The sequence below is a fragment of the Lemur catta genome, chromosome 9, assembly GCF_020740605.2.
Source record: "Lemur catta isolate mLemCat1 chromosome 9, mLemCat1.pri, whole genome shotgun sequence".
Lineage (NCBI taxonomy): Eukaryota > Metazoa > Chordata > Mammalia > Primates > Lemuridae > Lemur > Lemur catta.
Genome location: NC_059136.1, coordinates 60,862,168 through 60,885,199, shown reverse-complemented (window position 1 = coordinate 60,885,199; position 23,032 = coordinate 60,862,168). Strand labels below are relative to the sequence as shown.

Below are 23,032 nucleotides of genomic sequence, written 5' to 3'. Positions count from 1 at the left end.
CAAAAAAAAAAAAAAAAAAAAGAAAATTATTTGTCATAACAAGAACTCGGAAAATCTCAAGCTGAGTATAAAAGACAATCAATTGATGCCAACACCAAGATGACAGAGATTTTAGAATTATCTGACAAACATTTTAAAGCATCCAGATAAAAATACTTTAATAAGCAATTACAAATATGCTTGAAACAAATGATAACAGTAAAAGCCTCTGAAAAGAGAGAGAAGGTCTTAGCAAAGAAGTAGAAGATACAAAGATCAAATGGAAATTTTATAACTGAAAAATATATAGGCAAAATAAAAATCTTAGTGAATCGACTCAACAGCAGAATGAAAGGGAAAGAATCAGTGGATTGGATGATAAAGCAATAGAATTTGACCAATCTGAACAACAGAATAAAACATAGACTGGAAAAAAAAATGAATGGAGCCTCAGGGAGCTATGGTACTACAGGTTGATTATTCCCAGTTTGAAAATCTGAAACCAAAACTGCTTCCAAATCTGAATTTTTTTGAGTGCTGACATAATGCTCAAAGGAAATGCTCACTGGAAATCTGAAAAAAATAAAAAAAAAATATGGAATCTGTAACATTCCTGGTCCCAAGCATTTTGTGTTAGGGATACTCACCCTATATAAGAAATGATCTAACATTCATACCCTCAGAGTCACAGAAGAAGAGGAGAAAGACATCATGGTTGAAAAAAGAACTCAAAGAAATAATGGCTGAAAACTTACCAAATTTGGTAAGAGAAAAACATAGAGATTCATGAAACTGAGCAAACCTCCAGTAGGATAAACCTGAAGAGGTCCCTGCCAACAAACATTCTGAAAATGAAAGACAAAGAAAAAAATCTTGAAAGCAGCCAGAGAAAAATAATACCTTACCTATAGGGGAAAAACAGAATGAGAGTGGATTTCTCATCAGAAGCCATGGAGGCCAGAAATTTTTAGGTGCTAAAAGAAAATAACTGTTAGTCCAAAATCCTATACTGAGAAAACATATCCTTCAGGAATTAAGGGGAAATCAAGACATTCTCAGGTAAAGGAAAACATCCTAAAGCAGACCTACCCTAAAAGAATGGCTAAAATAAGTTCTCTAAAGAGAAATGAAATGATAAAAAAGGAACTATAGGATATTAGGAAGGAAACAAAGAACATGGCAAACAAATATATTGGTAAATACAATAGGTATTTGTTTTCCTTTTGAATTTTCTTATTGGGTTTTTGACAGGTGAGGTGAAAATTATAACACTGTCCAATGTGATTGTGAATGTATATAGAAAAAATATTTAAGAAAATTATATTGCAAATATGGAAGGGTAATGGGGTATAATAGGGGATAAGATTGCTATATTTCAATCAAACTGATAAAATGATGACACTAGTAGACTTTGATGTTATGTATGTATAACATAATACCCAGAGCAACCACTAAAAAAGCTATACAAAGAGATATACTTAAAAACACTGTAGATAAATCAGAATGGAATTCTAAAATATGTTCTAGCAACCCACAGGGAGGCAGGAAAAAAAAACCTAGAGAGTAAAAGCAAAGAGGAAAAATAGAAAACAAAAATTAAAACGGCAGACTTAAGTTCTAACATTTTAATAATTGCATTAAATGTTAATGGTGTAAATATACCAACTAAAGAACAGACTGGCAGAATGGATTAAAAAAATGATCCAACTCTATGCTGTTTATAAGAAACTCACTTCATATATAACAATATAAGCAGGCTGAACATAAAAGGGTGGAAAAAGATATATAGTTGGTTCTTGTTATTTGAGGTAGCTATGTTCTGTAATGTTGCTGTGAATGCTGAATTAGCAAGTGCTGAACCGCTGCTCCTAGGGAAGACCTATTAGAGCCAGGTTCCTGTGAGTCTCTGGTCACATTTTTGTAAACTGGTCAATAAATAACGTTGTTTTATGTGTATTTCTGTTTAGAGACACTTTACTGAGTATACATTGTTGATTCATTAACTTTGAACTCATGCCAATAGCACTGGAACTCATATCTGAACAAAACTTATCTAATACATGTATTTTCTCTGTAAGGCACATCACAGCCTTCTTGTGCTCAGTAATAATAGACAGCACTTCAGCATTATGCATGAGGCCATTTTAAACAGTGAAATCACCAAAAAAAGTATGAAAATTTGAAAATTGTGACACTAAATAGACTGTGAGAGGAACACTTGTTGACAGCATGAGAGCTAAAACAAGAAAGCAGAATATCGCCCTGTTTGACCTTGGCTGGGAACATGTGTGTGAGGTGACTCAGATTTTTTTCTGCACTGTGGATGTGCACAAATGGCTTGCAAAACCACTGCAAATATTGATTTGGGGGTTATAAATAAATTTTATCAAGTAGGCAAATTAGCAAATATGAAATCCACAATAATGAGGATCGATCATATCATGCAAAAATTAATCAAAGGAAAGAAGGAGTGGCTATATTAATATCAGATAAAGTAGACATCAGATCAAAGAAAATTATCAGAGACAGAGAAACATTATTTCGTGATAAAAGCCTGCACACTACTGTTCATAGCAGCTTTATTTGTGATAGCCAAAAAACTGGAAACAACCCAGTTGTCCTTCAATGGGTGAATAAACTATGATGTGTCCATACTATTGAATACTACTCAGCAATAAAGATGAAAAGATTATTGATATAGGCAATGACCCAGGTAAATGTTTAGGGAATTCTGCTGAGTTAAAAAAAGAACCAATCCCAAAGGTTATGTATTATATAATTCTATTTATATATTGTAGCATTTATGAAAATGACAAAAGTACAGAAATGGAGAACAGATTGGTGGTTGCCAGGATTTAAGGATTAGGAGGGGAGGGAGGGGGTGGGGTGAGTACAGCTGTAAAAGAGCAACAGGAGGGATCCTGTGGTGATGGAAATGCTCTGTATCCTGATTGTCTCAGGGGCAGTATTCGGGTTCTGATATTGTACTATAGTTTTGCAAGATGCTACATTGGGGGAAACTGGGGAAAGAGTACATGGGATCTTTCTGTATTCTTTCTTATAACTGCAAGTGAATCTACAACGATCTCAAAATAAAAACTGTAATTAAAAAACATAGTGTACTTTAGTGTAGCTTCTTTCTCTGTGGTTGGTAATCTTAAATCTTTTTGTCAACCAGCTATACACAGGTCTGAATTCCTGCTTTGTACTCAGCATTGTGGTGGCTGGGACTATTAGGAATACAAATATAGAAACATAAGATTTAGAGTACGTACAAAAAAGTGTGTGTGTGTGTGTGTGTGTGTGTGTGAAAAAAATGTACAAGTATGTCTTAGAGTAGGCATAATTCTCCTCTTTCAAAATTTTAATGTTCCACTGTAAATTGTAAAAGCTATAGTGTAAAGTAGCATTTGTAATCCTATTCAGCTCTCAACTTGCCAAGAATATCCTCTCTCAGGATATGTAGCTTCACTACAGTACCAACCATTGTATTGTCAAATCCATGTGAATTATGCAAAACAAAAGAAAAACAACTGGCCTAGCTAAGGGTTGGAAGCTGCAACAAGGAACCTATCAATTTGAGGTTTATTGTAATACATTACATTTAAAAGAATATTCTTCCAAGTAATTCTAGTGGTTGGAATGAATGAAGAATCATTTAAAGAATCTGTGACTCATTTCCAAAACATTGGGGGAAAAAAGAGAAAAGAACATTCTTGCCAATGTTCCCTTGATTTTTATTTATGGAATATATGAAGATTTAGCATTTTAGATTCTTTCCTAATTATCAGTTAATTTGCCTGTAGAATCTCTTTGAAAAATTATATTCACATTTATTTGAATCTGAGGAAAAAACTGAAAACTTGGGACAACTTCTTAAGAAAAGTATTTAGCTTGAGTGATGGTTCACTAATATGATTTTCAGGGAGCTGGCAGAAAAATAGATCCTATCAGATCTCATTGTTTAGAGGATTCTTACAAATTTAGGCGAAAATGATGAGGATTTCTGCTTTTATAGAGTCAGATAATTATCTCTCTGTGCACTGTCCAACATCAGCTTTCTATGTAAAAACACCAAAACTATGAAAACAAAAAGGAGGCAAAAATAAAGCTTTGTGGACTTCTTAAACCATTTGTGAATGTTACTATATAACAGCCACAAAGCAGGTACTTACAAATACTTTACGAATGGCTGCACCATTGTACCACTCCAAGACCATGTGAATGGGGTTGTGTAGTCAAGTGCACAGTCAAGCTGGGCACAGTTTCTGGGCAGCAGCACTGGCACCTACAATGTGCCTGACACTGTTCTAGATACTGGGGATACAGCAGTGAACAAAACAGGTGAAAAATATCCTTACCATCATGGAATTTTCATTGTAGGCTGGAAATAGGGGCAATGGTATAAATGGATAAGTTCATTTTATAGTATGTATGGAGGTGACATGTTCTATGCAGAAAAATAAAGCAAGGGTGGCAGAAAAGGATTGCTGGCATTGGGAGAGTCACTGCAATTTTCAATCAGGTACTCAAGGAAGATTCTCTGAGAAGTGAAATTTAAACAAAGACTTGAAGGCACTATGCTCCCTCTGGGTGTTCAGGCAGAGGGAACAGCTGGTACTGATGTACTGAGGTGGGGATATTGCACCTCAGCAAGGAGTCATGAGTGGCTGGAGCAAAGCGCAGGGAAATGGTAGAGGTGAAGTCCAAATATAGCAGAGGCCTTGTGGGCCATCCTGAAGACTTCAACTGGGACTCGGAATGAGATGGGGTGGTGCAATTTGAGGACTCTAAGCCAGGGAGCTACGTGATCTGACTAGATAGCTGTGGTATGAGTACTACATTGCCTGGGTGGTGAGGAAATGGCTTAAATACCATATTGAAGAAATCACAATAAAATACTAAAGTTAGGGTAACAACTGGAGAAAAGGGTGCTTAGAAAGACAAAATGAAAAAACAAACAACAAAACCTCCTGACAAGACTTTTCTATTACTTTTAAAAAAGTGGAGATGGAGGAGTGAGGGATATTGTCTTGTAATAAGAACTTAGTCTTATTTCTAAAAAGTAATTGTTCCACTAGAAACAATGAAACTGGTCACAGGGAATCTATTTTAGTAACACAGTATGTCAACCATTGTCACAGTATATTAAAATTATCAATATCGGCAAAATACCCAAAGCTGGCATCATTGCTAGGATTCCTCCCACCAGAAAAAACCAGTTGGACACAGAAAAGGTTTTGAAGAGGAAGGGATTCTGAGAAGTAGAAAGGACCGAAATGCATGTATTTCCTAAATTTTTTGTCCTTTCCTTAATGATGATGTGCTTAAAACACTTTTGGGGTTCTGTTGAGACTGTTTAATAAATACATTCATTAATGTCAGATCTACATGGCTGAATAGTGTAGTTTGGAAGTTTGAAGTATGTAAGACTTCATGACCTAAGTAAATTTTTATATTACTCTGGATTTGCATTACTAAAGTTATAAGTTTCCTTAAGAAACGCTTGTGGTGGCTTTAAAATACTGAAAAGTATCCAACACACCTGGCTAAGAATGATTGTATTACATTCCTGTTTCTCTAGATAAAGGTCTGTCAGCACATCCATTACAGGCACATCTTTTCAGGTTGGAACTTGGCATGGCAGTTCTATAGACGAAAGAGATTCAAACAAAATGTGAACAAAATCTTTCTTTTGTTTGAGAGAGGCAGTCCCTTCATACTCTGATAAAGCTACATCCCACAGAACTTTGGGAGTCTTATTTTTGTTTTGTTTTTGGTAAAGTGAGAAGTACCTTTGAAAAACAGTTTATCTTTGGATATAAAGGTAGAGAAAAACCTTTGATGTTTGACAACAGATTTGCTTAAGAACAAAAATGACTTAAAGAGCTTTTTAAAAAGAGCCAGTGTTGTCTATTTTTTTTTCTCCTGCAGATCATAATCACACTGAAAATTGAAATACTGATACCTTTAAGGGCTAAATTTATCCTGCCTGTCCCTGGAACAAAACAAGAATATCCACAAACATGACACCCTCTTTGGAAGAATAGGTACTCAGTGCATATCTGTCGAGAATTTGAGAAGAAACATGAAGTCAGATAAAAGAAACCATATAAAAAAGGCTTTCAAAATTTTTATAGTTTTTGGTTATAAATACAAGTGGAACAAAACTCAAAAAGAGTACATAGTGAAATGTATGTTTCCCTGTTCCTCCTTCCTCTAAGCCACTGAGTTATCCTCCACAGAGGCAACCACTGTTATCAGTGACTTGTGTATCCTTCCAGAGATAGCATATTCTTTTTCTTTTTCAATGATTATCATTTTTCAGTGATATCTTACTATACATTTTTCCTGCATCTTGCTTTGTTCTCCTGACATTTCATCTTTGAAGCTGTTCAATATTTGTACGTAGTTTCTTTATTCTTTTTAATTAGTGTCATCTTGTTCTACCTTACGGATACACCATGATTTACTTAATCGGTCCTACTATACATGAAGATTTAGGCTTTTCAAAATTTTCCAAACTATTACAAATAATGTAACTGAATATCGATGTGCACAGACCATTTTATGTGAGTATAGCTATAGGATAATTTCTAGAAGAGAAATTTTTGTGTTAAAAAGTACATACATGTAGGTAGACTGCTCTCCATAGAACTTTTACATTCACAGCAGCAATATGTAAGTGTTCCTATTTCTCTATTTCCTTGCCACAACGATGTGTATCAGACATTATGGTCTTAGCAATCTGATGGAAAGAAATGGTATCCTGTTTTAGTTTGCATCTTTATCATGAGTGATGTTGAGCATCTTTCCTAAGATTAAGAGTCATTTGTATTTTCTGTGAACTGTCTGTTCACATCTTTTGCCTACTTTTAAAAGCATTATTGGTCTTTTTCTAATGATTTGTGAGAGTTCTTTGTTTTTAATAAATATGTTTCCAGCAACACACACTGGTGTATTTTTCATGTGTGTCAATTCAAGTTGGCTTTTTATCATACCTAATATATTTATCTTTTGTCTATTTTTATTGGTACATGATAATTGTAGACATGGGGTAATTGTGACATTTTGACACATGCATATGATGTATAATGATCAAATCAGGGTATTTAGGATATTGACCATCTCAAACATTTACCATTTCTTCAGGTTGAGAATATTTCAACTCTTCTTGCTATTCTGAAATATACAACAAATCATTGTTAACTATAGTGACCCTACTGTGCTATTGAACACTAGAAATTATTCTTTCTATCTAACTATATGTTTGTACCCATTAACCAACCTCTCTTCATCCCTCCACCCCCACTCTTCTCAGCCTTGGTAACCATCATCCATTGATGGAAACTTAGGTTGATTCCATATCTTAGCTATTGTGAATAGTCCTGCAATAAACATGGTGGTGTAGGTATCTCTTTGATATACTGATTTCTTTTTCTTTGAATAAATACCCAATAATAGGATTGCTGGATTATATGGGAATTCTATTTTTAGTTTTTTTAGAAACTAAAAAAACTGTGTTACATAATGGCTCTACTAATTTACATTCCCACCAACAGTATGTAAGAGTTCCCTTTTCTCTACATCCTCACCAGCATGTGTTATTTTTTGTCTTTTTTATAATAGCCATTACAACTGGAGTAAGATGATATCTCATTGTGGTTTTGAGTTCATTTCCCTGATGATTACTGATGTTGAGCATTTTTTTCATATACTTGTTGGCCATTTGTATATCTTCTTTTGAGAAATGTCTATTCAGATCCTTTGTCCACTTTTTAATGAGATTATTTGCTTTTTGCTATTGAGTTGTTTTGAGTTCCTTGTGTATTCTGGATATTGGTCCCTTGTCAGATGAATAATTTGTGAATATTTTATGTCATTTTACAGGTTGTCTCTTCACTATATCTGTTAATTGTTTCCTTTGCTGTGCAGAAATTTTTTTATTTAATAGATTCCCATTTGTCCATTTTTATTGTTGACTGTGCTTTTAAAGTCTTACCCATAAAATCTTTGCCTTAGTCAATGTCTTGAATCATTTCCCCTATGTTTTCTTCAAGTAGTTTCATAGTTTGGGGTCTTATGTTTAAGTCTTTAATCCATTTTGAGTTAATTTTTGTAGATGGTGACATATAGGGGTTTAGTTTCATTCTTCTGCATATAGATATCAGGTTTCCCCAGCATCACTTATTGAAGAGGGTGTCCTTTCCCCAGTGTATGATCTTGGCTCCTTTGTTGGAAATCACTTGGCTAGAAATATGTGGATTTATTTCTGGGTTCTCAATTCTGTTCCATTGGACCTATGCGTCTGTTTTTATACCAACACTTTGTGCTTTTTTGGTAGTATATTTTGAAGTCAGGTAATGCCTTGGGGGTCTTGCTATATTGCCCAAGGTATTCTCAAAATCCTGGCCTCAAATGACCCTCCAGCCTCAGCCTCTCAAGTAGCTTGAATTACAGGCACAAGCCGCTTATTTCTTGATTTCTTTTTCAGCTAGTTCATTATTGATGTATAGAAATGTTACTGATTTTTGTATGCTGATTTTTGTATCTTGCAACTCTACTGAATTTGTTTATTAGTTCTAAGGGTGTTTTTGTGGAGTTTTTAGGTTTTCCTATATATATGATCATGTTGTCTGTAAGATGTCCATTAGTGATTTTAAAAAAAGATGATGATATTGTCTGCAAACAGAGACAATTAGAGATAATTTGACTTTCTCTTTTTCAATTTAGATGCCTTTTATTTTATTTTCTTGCCTGATTGCTATGGCTAGAACTTCTAGTACTATGCTGAGTAAGAGTGGTAAAGGGGACATTCTTATCTTGTTCCAGATCTTAGAGGAAAGACATTCAGTTTTCCCTGTTCAGTATGATGTTAGCTGTGGGTTCGTCATATATGGCCTTTATTATGTTGAGGTATTTTTCTTCTATGCCTAATTTATTAAGAGTTTTTATTATGAAGGGGTATTGAATTTTATAAAATGTTTCTTTCTGTGTCTACTGAGATGATCATATGGTTTTTGTCCTTCATTCTGTTGATGTGATGTATTACATTTATTGATTTGCATATGTTGAACCATCCTTGCATTCTTGGGATAAATAGAGCTTGATCATGGTGTCTTATCTTTTTGATGTATTATTGGATTTGGTTTGCTAGTATTTTGTTGAGGATTTCTACATCTATGTTCATCAAGGATATTGGCCTGTAATTTGTTGTTATTATATCTTTGTCTAGTTTTGGTATAGGATAATGCTGGCTTCCTAAGATGAGTTAGGAAGAATTTCTTCCTCTTCAGTATTTTGGAATATTTTTGGAAGAATTGATGTTAGTTCTTCTTTACAAATTTTGGTAGAATTCAGCAGTAAAGCCATCCAGTCCTAGACTTTTCTTTCTTGGCCTTTTTATTACCAGTTCAGTCTCATTACTCATTGTTGGTCTGTTCAGGTCTTTACAGAGCACTGCCTTTGTGAATAACACTATTCTGAAGGTTTAGAGTATAAACTATCTTTTCCTTGAAATGTTTATAATTTAATTGATGACTCAATACAAGAAATACATTTGAACAATAACATAAGTTAAAACAAAAAATAAAGTGGTGTCATCTTGGTAATGTGTGTGAGAATTCCTTTGCTGGGAAAGTTCTTGAGATGATGGTTTGATAAACTTGGGTAGGAGTTAGCCTCCAAGATCTGGCTTGTCCTCAGTTTTCATTGACGCTGGTATGAGAGGTGGCTTTTAGGGAGAGGGAAACTCAATGGGGACTTTCCATACGAAATGCTGTTGTTCTGTGCAATGTGACCCTTCCTCATTACTCTATAAATATCATTAAAACCATAGAAATTACAATGAAAATTAGTTGAGTAGATTTCCTTTGGAAACCTCCACTGAAGGACCTGGGCTTTATTAAAGCATACAATTATATATGATTAAAAACAAAATGATGATACTATTAATAATAAGTTCTACAGTTGTGGAGAATAGCAAGGTCTCTGTGGTTGGAGTTGTCTCTGGGAAATGGATCTTGAGCTGAATCTTAAAGACTGGATGGGATATGATTGAGAAAGAGTGCATTTTAGCAGGGATAATGACATCAGTAAAGGCAGGAATGTGCCCAGGACAAGCTTGAAACAGCAGGTGAGAGGGCTGGTCTGGCTGGACTGCTGTAGGCCTCCAGTAGAAGTGCAAAATTGTAACCTTGCCTGTAAGCGTGTAATAGGACTATCCTGAATAAAGTTGTAGTTCATAATAAAGGGTGAGCCTTCTATAGCCTATGATTTTTCATTGGCACAGTAGAGTTTTGGCATCTTTTGAAATAATCTGTAAGTGCAGTTTCATATTTGTGCTTCACCAAGTTCTAACAAAATTTGAAACACATGGTACTTATGGGGCAATTGGACAGAGTTCATGTTGCAATGTATTGAGTGGGACTTTTGCTATTTGCCTTGGGATTGCTGACTAAGGCCCAAGATGAGGATAAGGAGGCATCAACCACACCTTTTCTAAAGTGAGCTGCAAATAACTGGGGTCAGACACCTCCCTCAGAGGTCAGTAAGAGGTGGCCAAACTTTTGTTACTACTCTAAACTATCACTGAGGGCCTCCCCCATCCTTTCCCAATTGATTAAAGAAGATGTAGGCTTGAGAGGAGAAAGAAGATGTTACAGTTGTGAGTTGCTGGCCAGTTGTGGCGTTTCCCTCCCTTTCCCATAGGGGCTGCTTGTCTGCATCAAAGCCCTGTGCCAAGTGGAAAACTAGACAAAAGCCTGGGGTTGTCAAGAGGAGACTGGCTTCTCACTCCTGGCGATGTTACTGGCCTTTGAGTGGAGGTTTTTCCAAGTTTGTGGTGTTTGTTGGTCACAGAATTTCAGTACGCACCACATAAGCCAAGCAAGTGATAGTTTTTGTTTTTTTTTTTTTTTAATCGAAAGCGAAAGTACACTCTTAGGGAGGAGAGCAGGCAGGCTGAAAGAGAGCCAGCTGCACTGGGAGGAAGTGGTTTTAGATATTTTGTAGTTTTATTAATTGAAGAGAGGAATATTCAAGGCCAAGGGGCTGGCTTTCACTAACAATTTGGGTAGTAATTCCTAGAATTGGATTCCCTCCCATTTTCATACTTTATGTGGTTGTTTTGGAACAGTCATGGTGATTTCAAGGTTGGAGAAATTTTGAAACTGCAATGTAAATGATACTGTAATTTGCCAATGTTAGTGTAAGGTGACAGAGATAGCTGAGGAGCCAGTTGAAGCTGATTCTTGCTTGTGGTTATCAGCTTTTTGTTTAAGGTTGTTTACTTTAACACCTGCACCCAATCTTCAAGACTCTGCATCGGTCTTAGCCCTGTCTCCTAGTCTCCTACTCTAATAAGTAGATGTTGGATGAGGTAAGGCAGTAGAGGCCCTGCTTGGTGCTGTCACTAAGGATGGAGTGGAGCTAAGTGTGGTGAAGGAAGGAAAGAGCCTGACGGGGGTCCCTGACGTGTAGGGGCATATATGATCTTGGAAATTGGTGCTGCCGCTTGCCTGGCTACAGTAGTCTCCAAAGGTGATGGAGAAGAGATTGCAGGATAAAGTGTCTGAAGAGAAGACAGAGTGAATCCCCCACCCCACCTCGAAGGCCTGGAAGAAGATTTTCATGGTTCCTATGGCTCTGCAGAAGCAGCATAGAATGTAGAAAGCAAGGCATGAGTTTGGGATCTGATCAGGTGGCATCCAGTTAGGAGATGCCCCATTTGTTAAGAGGATGGGGGCACAGACCAGTGGCAGAGACAGAAAATGAAGACACAGTTGTTCCCTCCTCTGAGGGCATTCTCAGTCATGGATAGAGGTGGAGTGAAGCAGAACATCTCTTGAAGTAAACTGCACTGCACCTTCTGTGTAGAAACCACCAAATTAGTGAAGACCACCAGCATCAGAATGAATTAGGCCTAGCTAGAATGGGAACTCAAAACAGCTACCTACCTCTCCCAGGCAGCCAGTCTCATGGTCAACCCCTGCCACCTCTTGGCTTTCGTTCTCTCTGCTCTAAAGCATGGGTGGACTTATGGCTTGGACGATGGAGGAGGGAAGAGGCACACTGGACACAGAGCACAGCTCCTCTCTTCCTAAAGGGTAGGCAGAGAAGAGTGGATCCTCTGCCCTCTCTAAGCCCTCTGAAGCCTGGTGAGCCCTGCAGAGATGGAAGGTGAAGAGCTTTATACTACATATGAAACTGGAATAGGTTTGAGTCTTAAATACTGGAATTAGATTCTTCTAATAACTGAAAGCGATTGGAAAGTTGTAGAATCTGCCCAGTTGTTATGAAGAGACAACAAAATATGATTCAGTGTAGCACAGCTGGTAGCAGCGATTGGGGGAAATAAACCCATTTCAAGTTTGGATTCTGTTGAGTGTAGACTGTATAATAACCTGGCTATCTACAATGTGGTGGAAAGAATATAGATGTTAAAGTCAAACTGTCTGGGGTTGGAATCCTTGCTCAGCCACTTACTTTCCACATGATTTTTGGCAGATTACTTCCCATAGGTGGTAACATCATCTTCCCAGGGGTTTGGGGGAAGATTAAATAAGTTCTAAGAAGTGTCTGGAGTGATGCCTGCAGCATAGATCCTTGAAAGGGGGAGCTGATTATTATTGCAACTGGAGACAGATCTGGTGAAGCAAGGACTAATGGCCAATGTAGTTATCAAATGTAGTTTGAAGTAGTTAGGTGTGTCTAATGTGACAAGTACTTGATGTTCTCTAAATCCCAGACCATCTTTTTCAATGAATTCAATACATTTTCAAAGCATTTTTCTGGTTAATTTGGAAGTTTAAATGTATCTAACTAACTAGGAGTTCGTATTATGAAAACCATGAGAAAGGGCTTCTTGTTCTGATCAGAAAGATGAGGAAGCTCCAAAGAGATCTGAGGCAGGGCTTCTGCCAGCCTCAAAATGTGCCACACACATTTCACTGGGAAGATGCTCTGAATAACATACTCTTGGCTGTGTGAGTGCGTTCCTTGGCAACCCTGGCCCTGCAAAGTTTGGCAGGAGGGGATTTTCGGGTTGCCAGTTAAAGCACTGCCACTCATGGCTGGCTTTAATGTCTCTGCTCCAGACCCCATCCACATCTCCAACTGGAGGAAGTTTTGTTTGTGCATTAGCCATTATATCTTATCCCTTCTACTCATTGGTTCTGGCCCTAACCTCCTTTCCATATTCTCCAGCTTGGAGATGCGTGTGGCAGGTTTGCTTTGAGAGGTCCTCAGCTCTGGCATTGCCAGTTTCTCATCTGGCTCCTAATCTCTCTTTCACTTTGTCCTGCACTTCCCTTCTTTGGTGACCCACTAAAAACTGAAGTCCTGCTGGCAAGATGGAGACTTGCTGTCATGGAAAGAGGCAGTTGTTGCAGAGTTGCAGGGGTAACACGAAGGCTCCTTCTGCCTGTGGATAATTGGTTTGTCTTTGGCAGTAGCTGGTGGGAGCACAGCAGGGAGGGGTGTTCATTCTAGAAACTGTCCAGTCTTTATTTGAAGGAAGTGCTGTCTTAATTGTGAAATGGGAGCCACTTGCATTTAGAGCAAACTCTTTTCCTATAGGTCCACAAACTCCTTGAGGGAGGAGGACCTTCCAACATGCTGTGTGGGCTTCCATGGGGTGAGCGGCATAGGCAAGAAGGAAGCGATGAAGATGAGGTGGGGAGGGAAAGGGAGAAGAAGAGAGAGAGAGGTGAATGAAAGCCAAAGCCATTGAATAGCCATTCTGTACCCATCACATATTCTTACTGAAAGTTTAAGATAATGCCCCGTTGCTTTATGTTTGTTTATTTTGATAGTGAACACTTAAATAGTGCTTACTATGTACCAGGCACTGCACTAAACACTTTTATGTAGTAAGTCTTTTAATCTTCACCACAAACCTGCAAGGTATAGGTAATACTATCCTGCTTTCAAGATGGTAAACGGAGGCATGGAGGCATTAAGTAACTTTCCTAAGATCACACAGCTAGTAAGTGGTAGAGACAAGTTTCAAAAACAGGAATTATATTTTTTCTCTCCTCTTCTTCCTTCCCCCTCTCCTCCTGTAAAAAAGTAGCCTCTTTGTGGTCTATTTAATTTCACATTTTTTGCTTTTTTGGGGTGATTTCACTGTTTAAAATGGCCCCCATGTGTAGTGCTGAAGTGCTGTCTAGTGTTCCTAAGCACAGGAAGGTTTTGATTTTCCTTACAGAGAAAATGTGTGTGTTAGATAAGCTTCATTCAACCTTAAGTTATGGTGCTGTTGGCTGTGAATGCAATGTTAATGAATTGATAGATATTAAATATGGCATCTTTAAAAGATACACAGATAAAACAAGGTTATATCTTGATAAGTTGATGAAAATGTGACCAGAGGTTTATAAGAACCTAACTACCTTGTATTTCCCTGGAAGCCATGGGAATTCAGTGTTTGTGGCAACTTCATAGAACATAACTCCATGACTAGTGAGATTTTACCATGTATCTTTTTCTGACAGAGGTGATAATAAACATCTCTTGCCATCTAAATTTGGCTAGATACACAGTCATCTTTCTAAGCAATGTAGCTATTTGCTAAGCACTGCCACTACACAGGTGTTGTTTCTTTAGTTCATGAAATGATATACACATTAGCTTACATGGTGCCTGGCAAATAGTTAGTGCTCAGTAAATGCTTACTGAATGAATGAATGATTAAATGAATGCTAAAATGAATACTTAAAACCTATAAAATAATCTAATCTATTATTTTACATTTTAAGAAATAACATAAATGGGCCTAGAATCAATGTTTTTTTTTCTTTTTAAGTAAGTCGTAAAACCTTTGAGGCAAGCAAGTTCCAAGTTGCCTTCTAATTGATTACATACTATTTATTGAGCACTAGCTATTGAGATTTTTGAAATGGAATTTTATATAGTTTGTTATACACATTGTTTATTTCCCTTAATCCTGTCTAATAAGATTAAGGTCCATCTGTCTTTTATCAGAGTACATAATAGTGTACTTAGCAAGAGCACTTTGATAAACAAAGAGGTTATCAGCCATTGGTGGGTACCTTATAGTCTGTTTGGCAATAGGGGAGTTAAAAAGTCAAGCATCAAGGATTTAGAGAGGTAGATTATGCAAGGGGATTCTGATCCATGAAAGATATTATGTATGACTGGGGACCTATGGAAGTGGATTTTCATTTCATTTATTCATCTATTCAACAAATATTTTGAAGATGTACTAGTGACAAAAATGAAAATCGAATTCACTGAGATTATTCTTTGGCATACTGGAAAATAGTCCTATTTAGAAAGCAGCATCTTTCATACTTTTATTTCTTAAATATTCACTGAGCACTTATTATGTCCCAGGCACTTGGGATATAGCAGTAAAATAAAACTCCTCCCCTTTGAAACTTACATTGCTTCAGGAAAAGCAGACACTGAACAATCCATCTAAGGTAGTACTCTCCCTTTTGGCCCTGTTTCTGACCCAGCCACTATTCACCACATCACCTGTTTTATTATGCTCATATTACCTATTATTATCTGAAGTTATCTTGCTTTTTTGATTATTTGTTTATTGTCTGTCATCCCTCATGATAAGTGTATGGCTCCAAAAGAGCAGAAACCTTGTTCGCCTGTCCTGTTGTTGAATCTCCATCACCTAGAACAGTATTTGGTCCAATAGTAGGTGCTTAATAAATGTTTATTCTTATTTAATTATAATTATGGTAATGTTATGAAGTGTATTCCTGGGGATTTGACTTAATATGGGAATCAGGAATACTTCTTTAAGGAAATACTACTTTAAGGAAATACCAATTGGAATTGAACTCTGAAGAAGTAAGCATTAACTAAAGGGAGCAAAGAGAATATATTCTAGACAGACGGATGAGGACAACGCATGGCACATTGGTGGGTGTGAGATAAAATCAAATGTATATGGAGTTCAAGAGTAGGAAAGTACATGAGATGAACCTATGGAGGTAGGAGAGGGTAGGCTATTAAGGGATTAGGAGGGTTTTGGAGTTTCATCCTAAGAGCGTTGGGAAGCTATTGAAGAATTATAAATGGGAAATCAATCTGTTGCTGTTATGGATTGGAGAGGGACAACTGAGTAGATGGTGTGACCATTCATGGTATTGAAGATTAGGTGTTCAGTTTGGGAAATCTTGAATTCAAAGTACCCGTGAAATATCCAGCTGGAGATGTGAAGTAGACAATTGGATATACATATTTTTGGTTTCAGAGAAGTCTGAAATGAATATACACACTTGAGTGATAGCACGGTAGATGGTGTTTAAAGTCAAGGGCACTGATTAAATTGTCTAGGGAAAGAGTATAGGGTAAGAAAAACAGAGGGCTTCATTCAGACTGAGCCTTGAGGAACTTCAACTTTTAAAGACTTGATAAAGAAGAATGAATAGGGAAGAGGAATCTTAAAAGCAGAAGAGATTAAACTCTTTATGCTGATTTCTGTGGCCTCTCTAAATGGTTTTATTTTCAATTGACCAAGCATGTCTCTCTAACAGAACTCTATTTAATTTACCATATTTTGACCATTTATTTTCTTGTTCTGTTCCCTCTGTTGGCCTTGAGAGCAGGGACTTCATTTGTTAAAATTGTTCTAGAAACCCTAGTACCTGGCACACTTCCTGCGTAGTGGGCATGGAGCATATCTGTGAATGAGTGGGAATAAAGAGCCTTCGTAGGAAAGATGAGCAAGAGCAGAAAGCAAATTTTTCCTCACATGGCCTCGTCTTTGTGGGAGACCCTAGATATTTTATTTTAAGCCTTTTGTCTAATACTGTGAAATGGTGACTTTTGGGTATCAGGAAGCAGATGGAAAACTTTTTGAGGGGCAGAGAAGTCTAAATTCTGCATCTGTGGTTTCTTTGCATAGATTTGCTCCTACCCCTAAACCTGTGGCTGCTAAAAGTTATTCCAAGAAGCTGCTGTAGCCGAGAATTTGGTGTCTGCCTCACCAACTTGGAGCTTACTATGCCCAGGTCTATGAATAGGCTCTTTCCTTATATTCCCTGTCCCTGCTGACTGCCTGTTGCTCACTTCCCCTAACTTTATCCCAATCCCCCTTTTTCCTTTGCCCAAAGAATCCCAAGGGCATATTTCACAATTATAGGCAGTATTTTACTCTGGATTTAATACTATTTTTATACAGTTATCACCTTTCTTTCCCATTTTCCATTTTGAAATACATTTTTTCCACCTCATATAATTTTTGCCTTTGGTAATGAGGTTTGTGTATTCTCTTTGCTAATAGATGTAATGATAATGTGTTCAGTGTGTGACAGTAAGTGGGCCTTCCTCTCCTCCCAGTCGTTCCGCATTCTGGCAGGCTGCCTCGGCTAGTTTAGCCTGCTATTCCTGTGTTTGGGGATTGGTTCTTTGTCCTGGGCTGAGACAAATATTGTAATATTAAAGGCTTGCTGATAGCTGGTGATCCAGTCCTTGATGCTTGGACTCTGTTTTAATTCACGATCTTTGCCATCTGCATTTTTTTTCTAGACTTACTGCTTGTTCTTGACCTGTGGAATTTTATGCTTACTTGACCTTTGGAGTTTTTAAGTCCCTGGTTTTGAACCAATGACTCTGTTATTTTAAGCCAGGTATATGCGTTTCAGCCTGTGTCTGTTATCTTTTGTGCTGCCTGTTTTATTCCCCAACTCTAGGTGACTTGGATGACTGAGTATTTTGTTAGCCTTGGGGAGGAAAAGCACCAGCATGACCTTTATGTGGCCAGAGAAGAGTAAGCTTAGCTCTTGAGAATTGGGGGTGAGTATGTAAAGTGTATCAGGTTGGGGAGATAGGGCTAAATTGGATGGCGACTTTGAGTGAAAGAATTTTACTGATTTTTAAATCAAGTTGAATTTGAAGTTCTGTCTACATGAGTGAAGACCAATTTTTAAAACATTTGAAGGCATACATTTAAAATGACAGCTTAATGTTAAAATGGGAAGTTATGATTCACAAGCAGTAGTATAATTTTGAATAACATGACCTTATTCATTGACACTAACTGCTCTACATCTTCAGGTTTCATTATTTTAATACTGTGAATAAAACCCAGAAAAGTTATAGAGGAGGAAATGATTTTGGATTTTTTATTCATTAGTCATTACTTACATCCTTTTACATTTTTGCAAATTTTAAATTGCAGTAGGGATCTTGGTATTCAATTTTTGTATTTCTTACAACCGTAACCTTCCAGCATAGCCACAAAGGTAGGAATAAGCTGAAGTAAAAAGTCTCTGAGTCCAGGGTAAATGCCTTCCACAAAGCCCACAGTTTGACTCAGTAAAACCAGAATAGGGTCTCCTTTCCTATGATAGACCCAGAACTTTATTTAGTTGTATCTGTGGCATCTTATTTATTTTCTCCTAGCAGCATAGATTTGACATTTGATATAGGGAAAAAAGGAGGCTTATACCTATAAAAATAACCCTACACAGAGTAATAGGCCCTCAATTGAGGAGAGGCACTGAAGAGATAGATCACTGCTCTCCAATAGAAATTTCTGCAGTGATGGAAGTTTTTGTCTGCACTGTCCTATACAGTGGCCACTAGCCATAGTTAGCTACTGAGCACTGGAAATGTGGCTACAGCAATTGAGAAACTGAATTTTAATCTTTATTTCAATTCAATTAATTTAAGCATATGTGGATAGTGGCAACTATATTAAATAGCAGTATTGTTCTAGATAATTGTATTAGCTTTCTATTGCTGCTGTTAAAAAATTATCACAAATGTAGTGGCTTAAACAACACCATTTTATTTTAATTAATTAATTATTTTTTGGCGTGAAATCACACAAATTTATTATTTTGTCATTCTGGGAGTCAGAAGTCCAAAATGAGTTTCACTGGGCTAAAATCAAAGTGTCAGTACAGCTGTATTCCTTCTGAAGGCTCTAGCAGAGAATCTGTTCCCTTGCCTTTACTAGCTGCTAGAGGATGCCTGCATTTTTGGCTTGTGGCTCCTTCCTCTGTCTTCAAAGGCAGCAATGACCAGTGAAGTCTTGTCACATGGTGACACTCTGACACTCAGGTTAGAAGTCTGGCACAGGTCTCACTGGGCTAAAATCAAGATGCTGGCCGGGCTGCTTTTGTTTCTGGAGGCTTTAGGGGAGAGTCCGTTTCCTTGCCCTTTCTAGCTTTAGTGGCTGCCCCTATTCCTTAGTTTGTGGCCCACTACCTTCATCTTCAAAGCCACCAATGTTGCATCTCTCTGTTCCTTTCTTCTATGGTCATATCTTCCTCTGCCTCTCTCTTCCATTTTTAAGGATTCTTGTGATTACATTGGGCCTACTTGGATATTCCCAAAATATCTGGCTATCTTAAAGTCAGCTGACTAGTAATCTTAATTCACCTCTGTTATATAATCTAATATAGTCACAGGTTCCAAGAATTAAGACTTAGACATCTTTGTAGGGACCATTATTCTGTCTACCACATCATCTTCTAAATCTGGAGTCAGTTAGTAAAAGGACAAACTAAGCCCTAGATATATTTTTCACATTATTTGTTGGGCCTCTGTCTGTATTTCATTCAGCACAGTACATGGGTCTCATAATGATTCAAGAACAATAGAAATTTAACTTTAAAAGAGGACTTTTATGATATCTAGTCCAGTCTTCTATTCCATACAATATTATTCTCTTCCATAAAATCTCTAGTTCATTAATTTTGTGCCATTAGTTTTCTATGAAGGGTACTTCCTACTTAGCAACACATCAATTGCATTTTTGTATAGCTGTAAGTGTTCTAGGTTATCCTATCATCTGGCCCTTTACAGTCTCCACACAGTGGCCCTCTGTTTTCAACTTTTGGAACAACATCAACTTACTTCTCTTGCAGAGTTACCTATCTCAATAAATGACATTATTATCCACACAGTTGTCTGGGAAAAATTTGGAGGATTCACCTTTATCACTATTCACCACTATTGAATATCCTTAATATATAACTCCTAAAATATCTTTCAGATCTGTGTACTTCTTTTATTTTAGGTATCATAATTTTCAGTCTCAGAATTTAAATGTTTTTTTTTTCTTTTTCTTTTTTTGAGTTTTCATTTCTCTGCTGAGGTTCCCATTTGTTTATTAATCAAGACCATACTTTCTTTTAATTATTTGGACATAGTTTCTTTAAATTTATGAACATGTTTATAACAACTGTCTTAAGGTCTTTGGTTAATCCAACACCTGGGTCATCTTGGAGTCAGTTTCTATTGATAACTTTTTTTAAAACTATGGGTCACATGTTCCTTTCTCTTTGCAGATCTAGTAAATTTTTACTGCATGCTAGACACTGTAGACAATGCATTGTAGACATTCTGAAATCTGTTATCTTCCTCTGAAGAGTTTTGTGTATTTGTGTATATGTGTGTGTGTGTGTGTGTGTGTGTGTGTGTGTTTTGTTTGTCTAGAAAGCAGTTGAATTATTGGCTGATCACCTTGAACTTAGATAGGTGTGGTATTATGCTTTGCCAGAAGGGTTCTGTGGAAAGCTCTAGGGGTTGCTTAAGCCCCTCTAACTTACTAGGACATAGCTTACAAACTCTGTTTCCTCTGAAGATCTTGTCAAGGCCTAGTCGTAGGCCTTTGTTGGGCAGGTCTAGAGTAGTCTGTACTCTAGGGCAATGTGTCTCTATCTTTTTATTTTTAATTATTGTTCTCCAAGGAGATTTTATGGATTTTTTTCCCCAATTATGGTCTCCCCTATGAAGTTTTGATACCACAGATATAACTGTATATCTGTTTGTGGAGGTTCTTTGGAAGGCTACAAAGCACTGTAATATCTAAGAATCTTTTGCTGCCCCCTCCCTGCCAAGAAATAATTTTCTCTTCTTTGGGGATGATATTACCCCTGTTGAGAATGCATGCTCTAGGGTCCTTTTCCTTGAGATAAAACCTTTCTGGTGTTTCTGCTGGATGCTCAGGAGTGTTAATGAGGTGTTAATGAGATTTTCTTTCCTCCCTGGCTGTGCCAAATGCCAATATCCTCCACCAATGCTCAAACCTTGGTATTTCTATTCTATTTTCAACCCTATAGCAGCCACTCTCTGTAACCTTTGTATAGTCTTACCCTGTGTATTTATAGCTCAGCCTTCAGCAGTAGATTTGCAGGGGACCTTTACATGGACTTTTGGGGCCCACATTGTATAGTTTCTTCTCCTATGGTGCCCTGCCTTGCTTATTTCTCAGCTCAGTGAGACTGGTGTGCTCTGCTTGGACTCTAGCTCGCTGCCCTCTTCCCAGTGCTTGAATTTAGTTAGTTGCTAGTTATGTACAATTTTATGTTTCTGTAGTCATTTTTGGAGGGAGGGTAGACCTGTACCATTAACTCCAGTTTCTGTGATTTCTATTGGAAGCAGAAGACCTCCTTCTACTCCTTTCAATCCCATCCATACCTAGTACAGGTGATAATCATCCTATCAGAATTAGAACAATACTCTTCTAAGTGGTCTCCTGGTCTCCTTACTTTCAGCCTCCTCACAAACTCCAGAGGGAACTTTCTGAAACACAAAACACAAATCTATTCTTGTCATTCCCCTGTTTGAAAACTTATTAGGCTTTTCCTCCCTCTGTCTGCCATTGTGCTGCATCCCGTTGACTCTCCCTCGCCATGTCTTCTCACAAGACTTTCAGAATCAAGAGGTTTCTGGCCATGAAACAGAAGCAAAATCGTCCCATTCCCCAATGGATTTGTATGAAAACTGGCAATAAAATCAGGTACAATTCCAAGAGGAGATATTGGAGAAGAACCAAGCTGGGTCTATAAGGATTGTACATGATATAATGGCACGCATATTTATACTGTATCAAGGTCGCTATCATCTTACCATATCAAGCTGGAAATGTCACTAATATCTGGACAGACACATTTCATTGGGAAAAGTGCTTTTTCTCTTTGTTTATATGCTCTGTACTAATAAGCTGGTTCAGTAATAAATATGTGAGACCTTTTGTTTAAAAAAAAAAAAAAAAGAAAGCAAACTTATTAGGCACTCTTACCCTTAGGATAAAGGTCAAACTCTTTAGAGTAGTCACAGGCCTTCCTCTATGATCTGTCTCCTGTCTCCCTCTTCAGCTGTAGTTTTTGTTGCTCTATCCTGAACCCTGGCACATTATTTTATTTTATTTTATTTATTTCAAGATTTTACAGGGTTATAAACGTTTTGGTTACATAAATTGCTTTTGTATAGTTTGAGTCAAAGTTATAGGTGTGCCCATCACCCAGATAGTATACATTGTACCCATTATGTGTGAATTTACTCATCTCTACCCCCCCACCTGCTTGATTTCTGATGAGTTTTATTTCCATATGTGAACATAAGTGTTGTTTGATTAGTTCCAATTTAATGGTGAGTACATGTGATGTTTGTTTTTGTATTAGCCTGGTTGGAACTGGAGACCCTTGTGTATCTTATACTGATCTTTTCCAGTTTGGCAAATGTACAATGGCCTCCTTGCCTTTGCACATCTGTTTTTCTTTGTCTGGAATCCTCACTCTCTTACTCCCTACTTTACTTGGCTAACTCTTGCTCATCCTTTAGATTGCAGCACAGACAACTTTTTCTCAGAGGCCTATACTAGGATAGAGCTCCTGCTTTATGTATCATACACTACCCTAGTGTCATTATTAACAATTCTCTTATTTGTTCTCATTACTCCCACAGGAAATAAGCTCTATAAAGGCAGAGATTTTATCTGTCTTGTCCAATGTATCCACAGTGCTTAGTACAATGTGTGGTGCATAGCTAGTATTCTGTTAATATTTACTTATTGAATGAATGAACAAATAGAGATCATGTTTATTCTCTTTTTCATATGACTGCTTTTAAAATACACAGGAAACTCTTGTGGGTTCCTTAGTTTTTACTTCTCCAGGCTACATATCCAGAGTTCATAAGGGAAAGGTTTAAATATCTATAGCAGGTGTTGGCAAACTATGGGCAAGATCTGACTTGTCTGCTTTTGTAAATAAAGTTTTATGGAAACACAGCCATGCCTATTTCTTTACATATTGTTTATTTATGGCTGCTT

The 23,032-nt window shown here is 37.2% G+C and overlaps 2 protein-coding genes across 2 annotated transcripts in view; both read left to right on the top strand.

Moving 5' to 3' along the window:
- Positions 1-23,032, top strand: part of CPQ (carboxypeptidase Q) — a 434,372-nt gene that overhangs the window by 21,626 nt on the left and 389,714 nt on the right. The gene's annotated exons all lie outside the window — the stretch shown is intronic.
- LOC123644348 (60S ribosomal protein L39-like) lies at positions 21,609-21,767 on the top strand. The gene has a single exon (XM_045560418.1). The coding sequence runs from the start codon at positions 21,612-21,614 to the stop codon at positions 21,765-21,767; it is 156 nt and encodes a 51-aa protein (XP_045416374.1). The 5' UTR covers positions 21,609-21,611.

Coding starts and splice junctions, on each gene's coding strand:
- LOC123644348 (XM_045560418.1), top strand. CDS start 21,612: ATGTCTTCTCACAAGACTTTCAGAATCAAGAGGTTTCTGGCCATGAAA.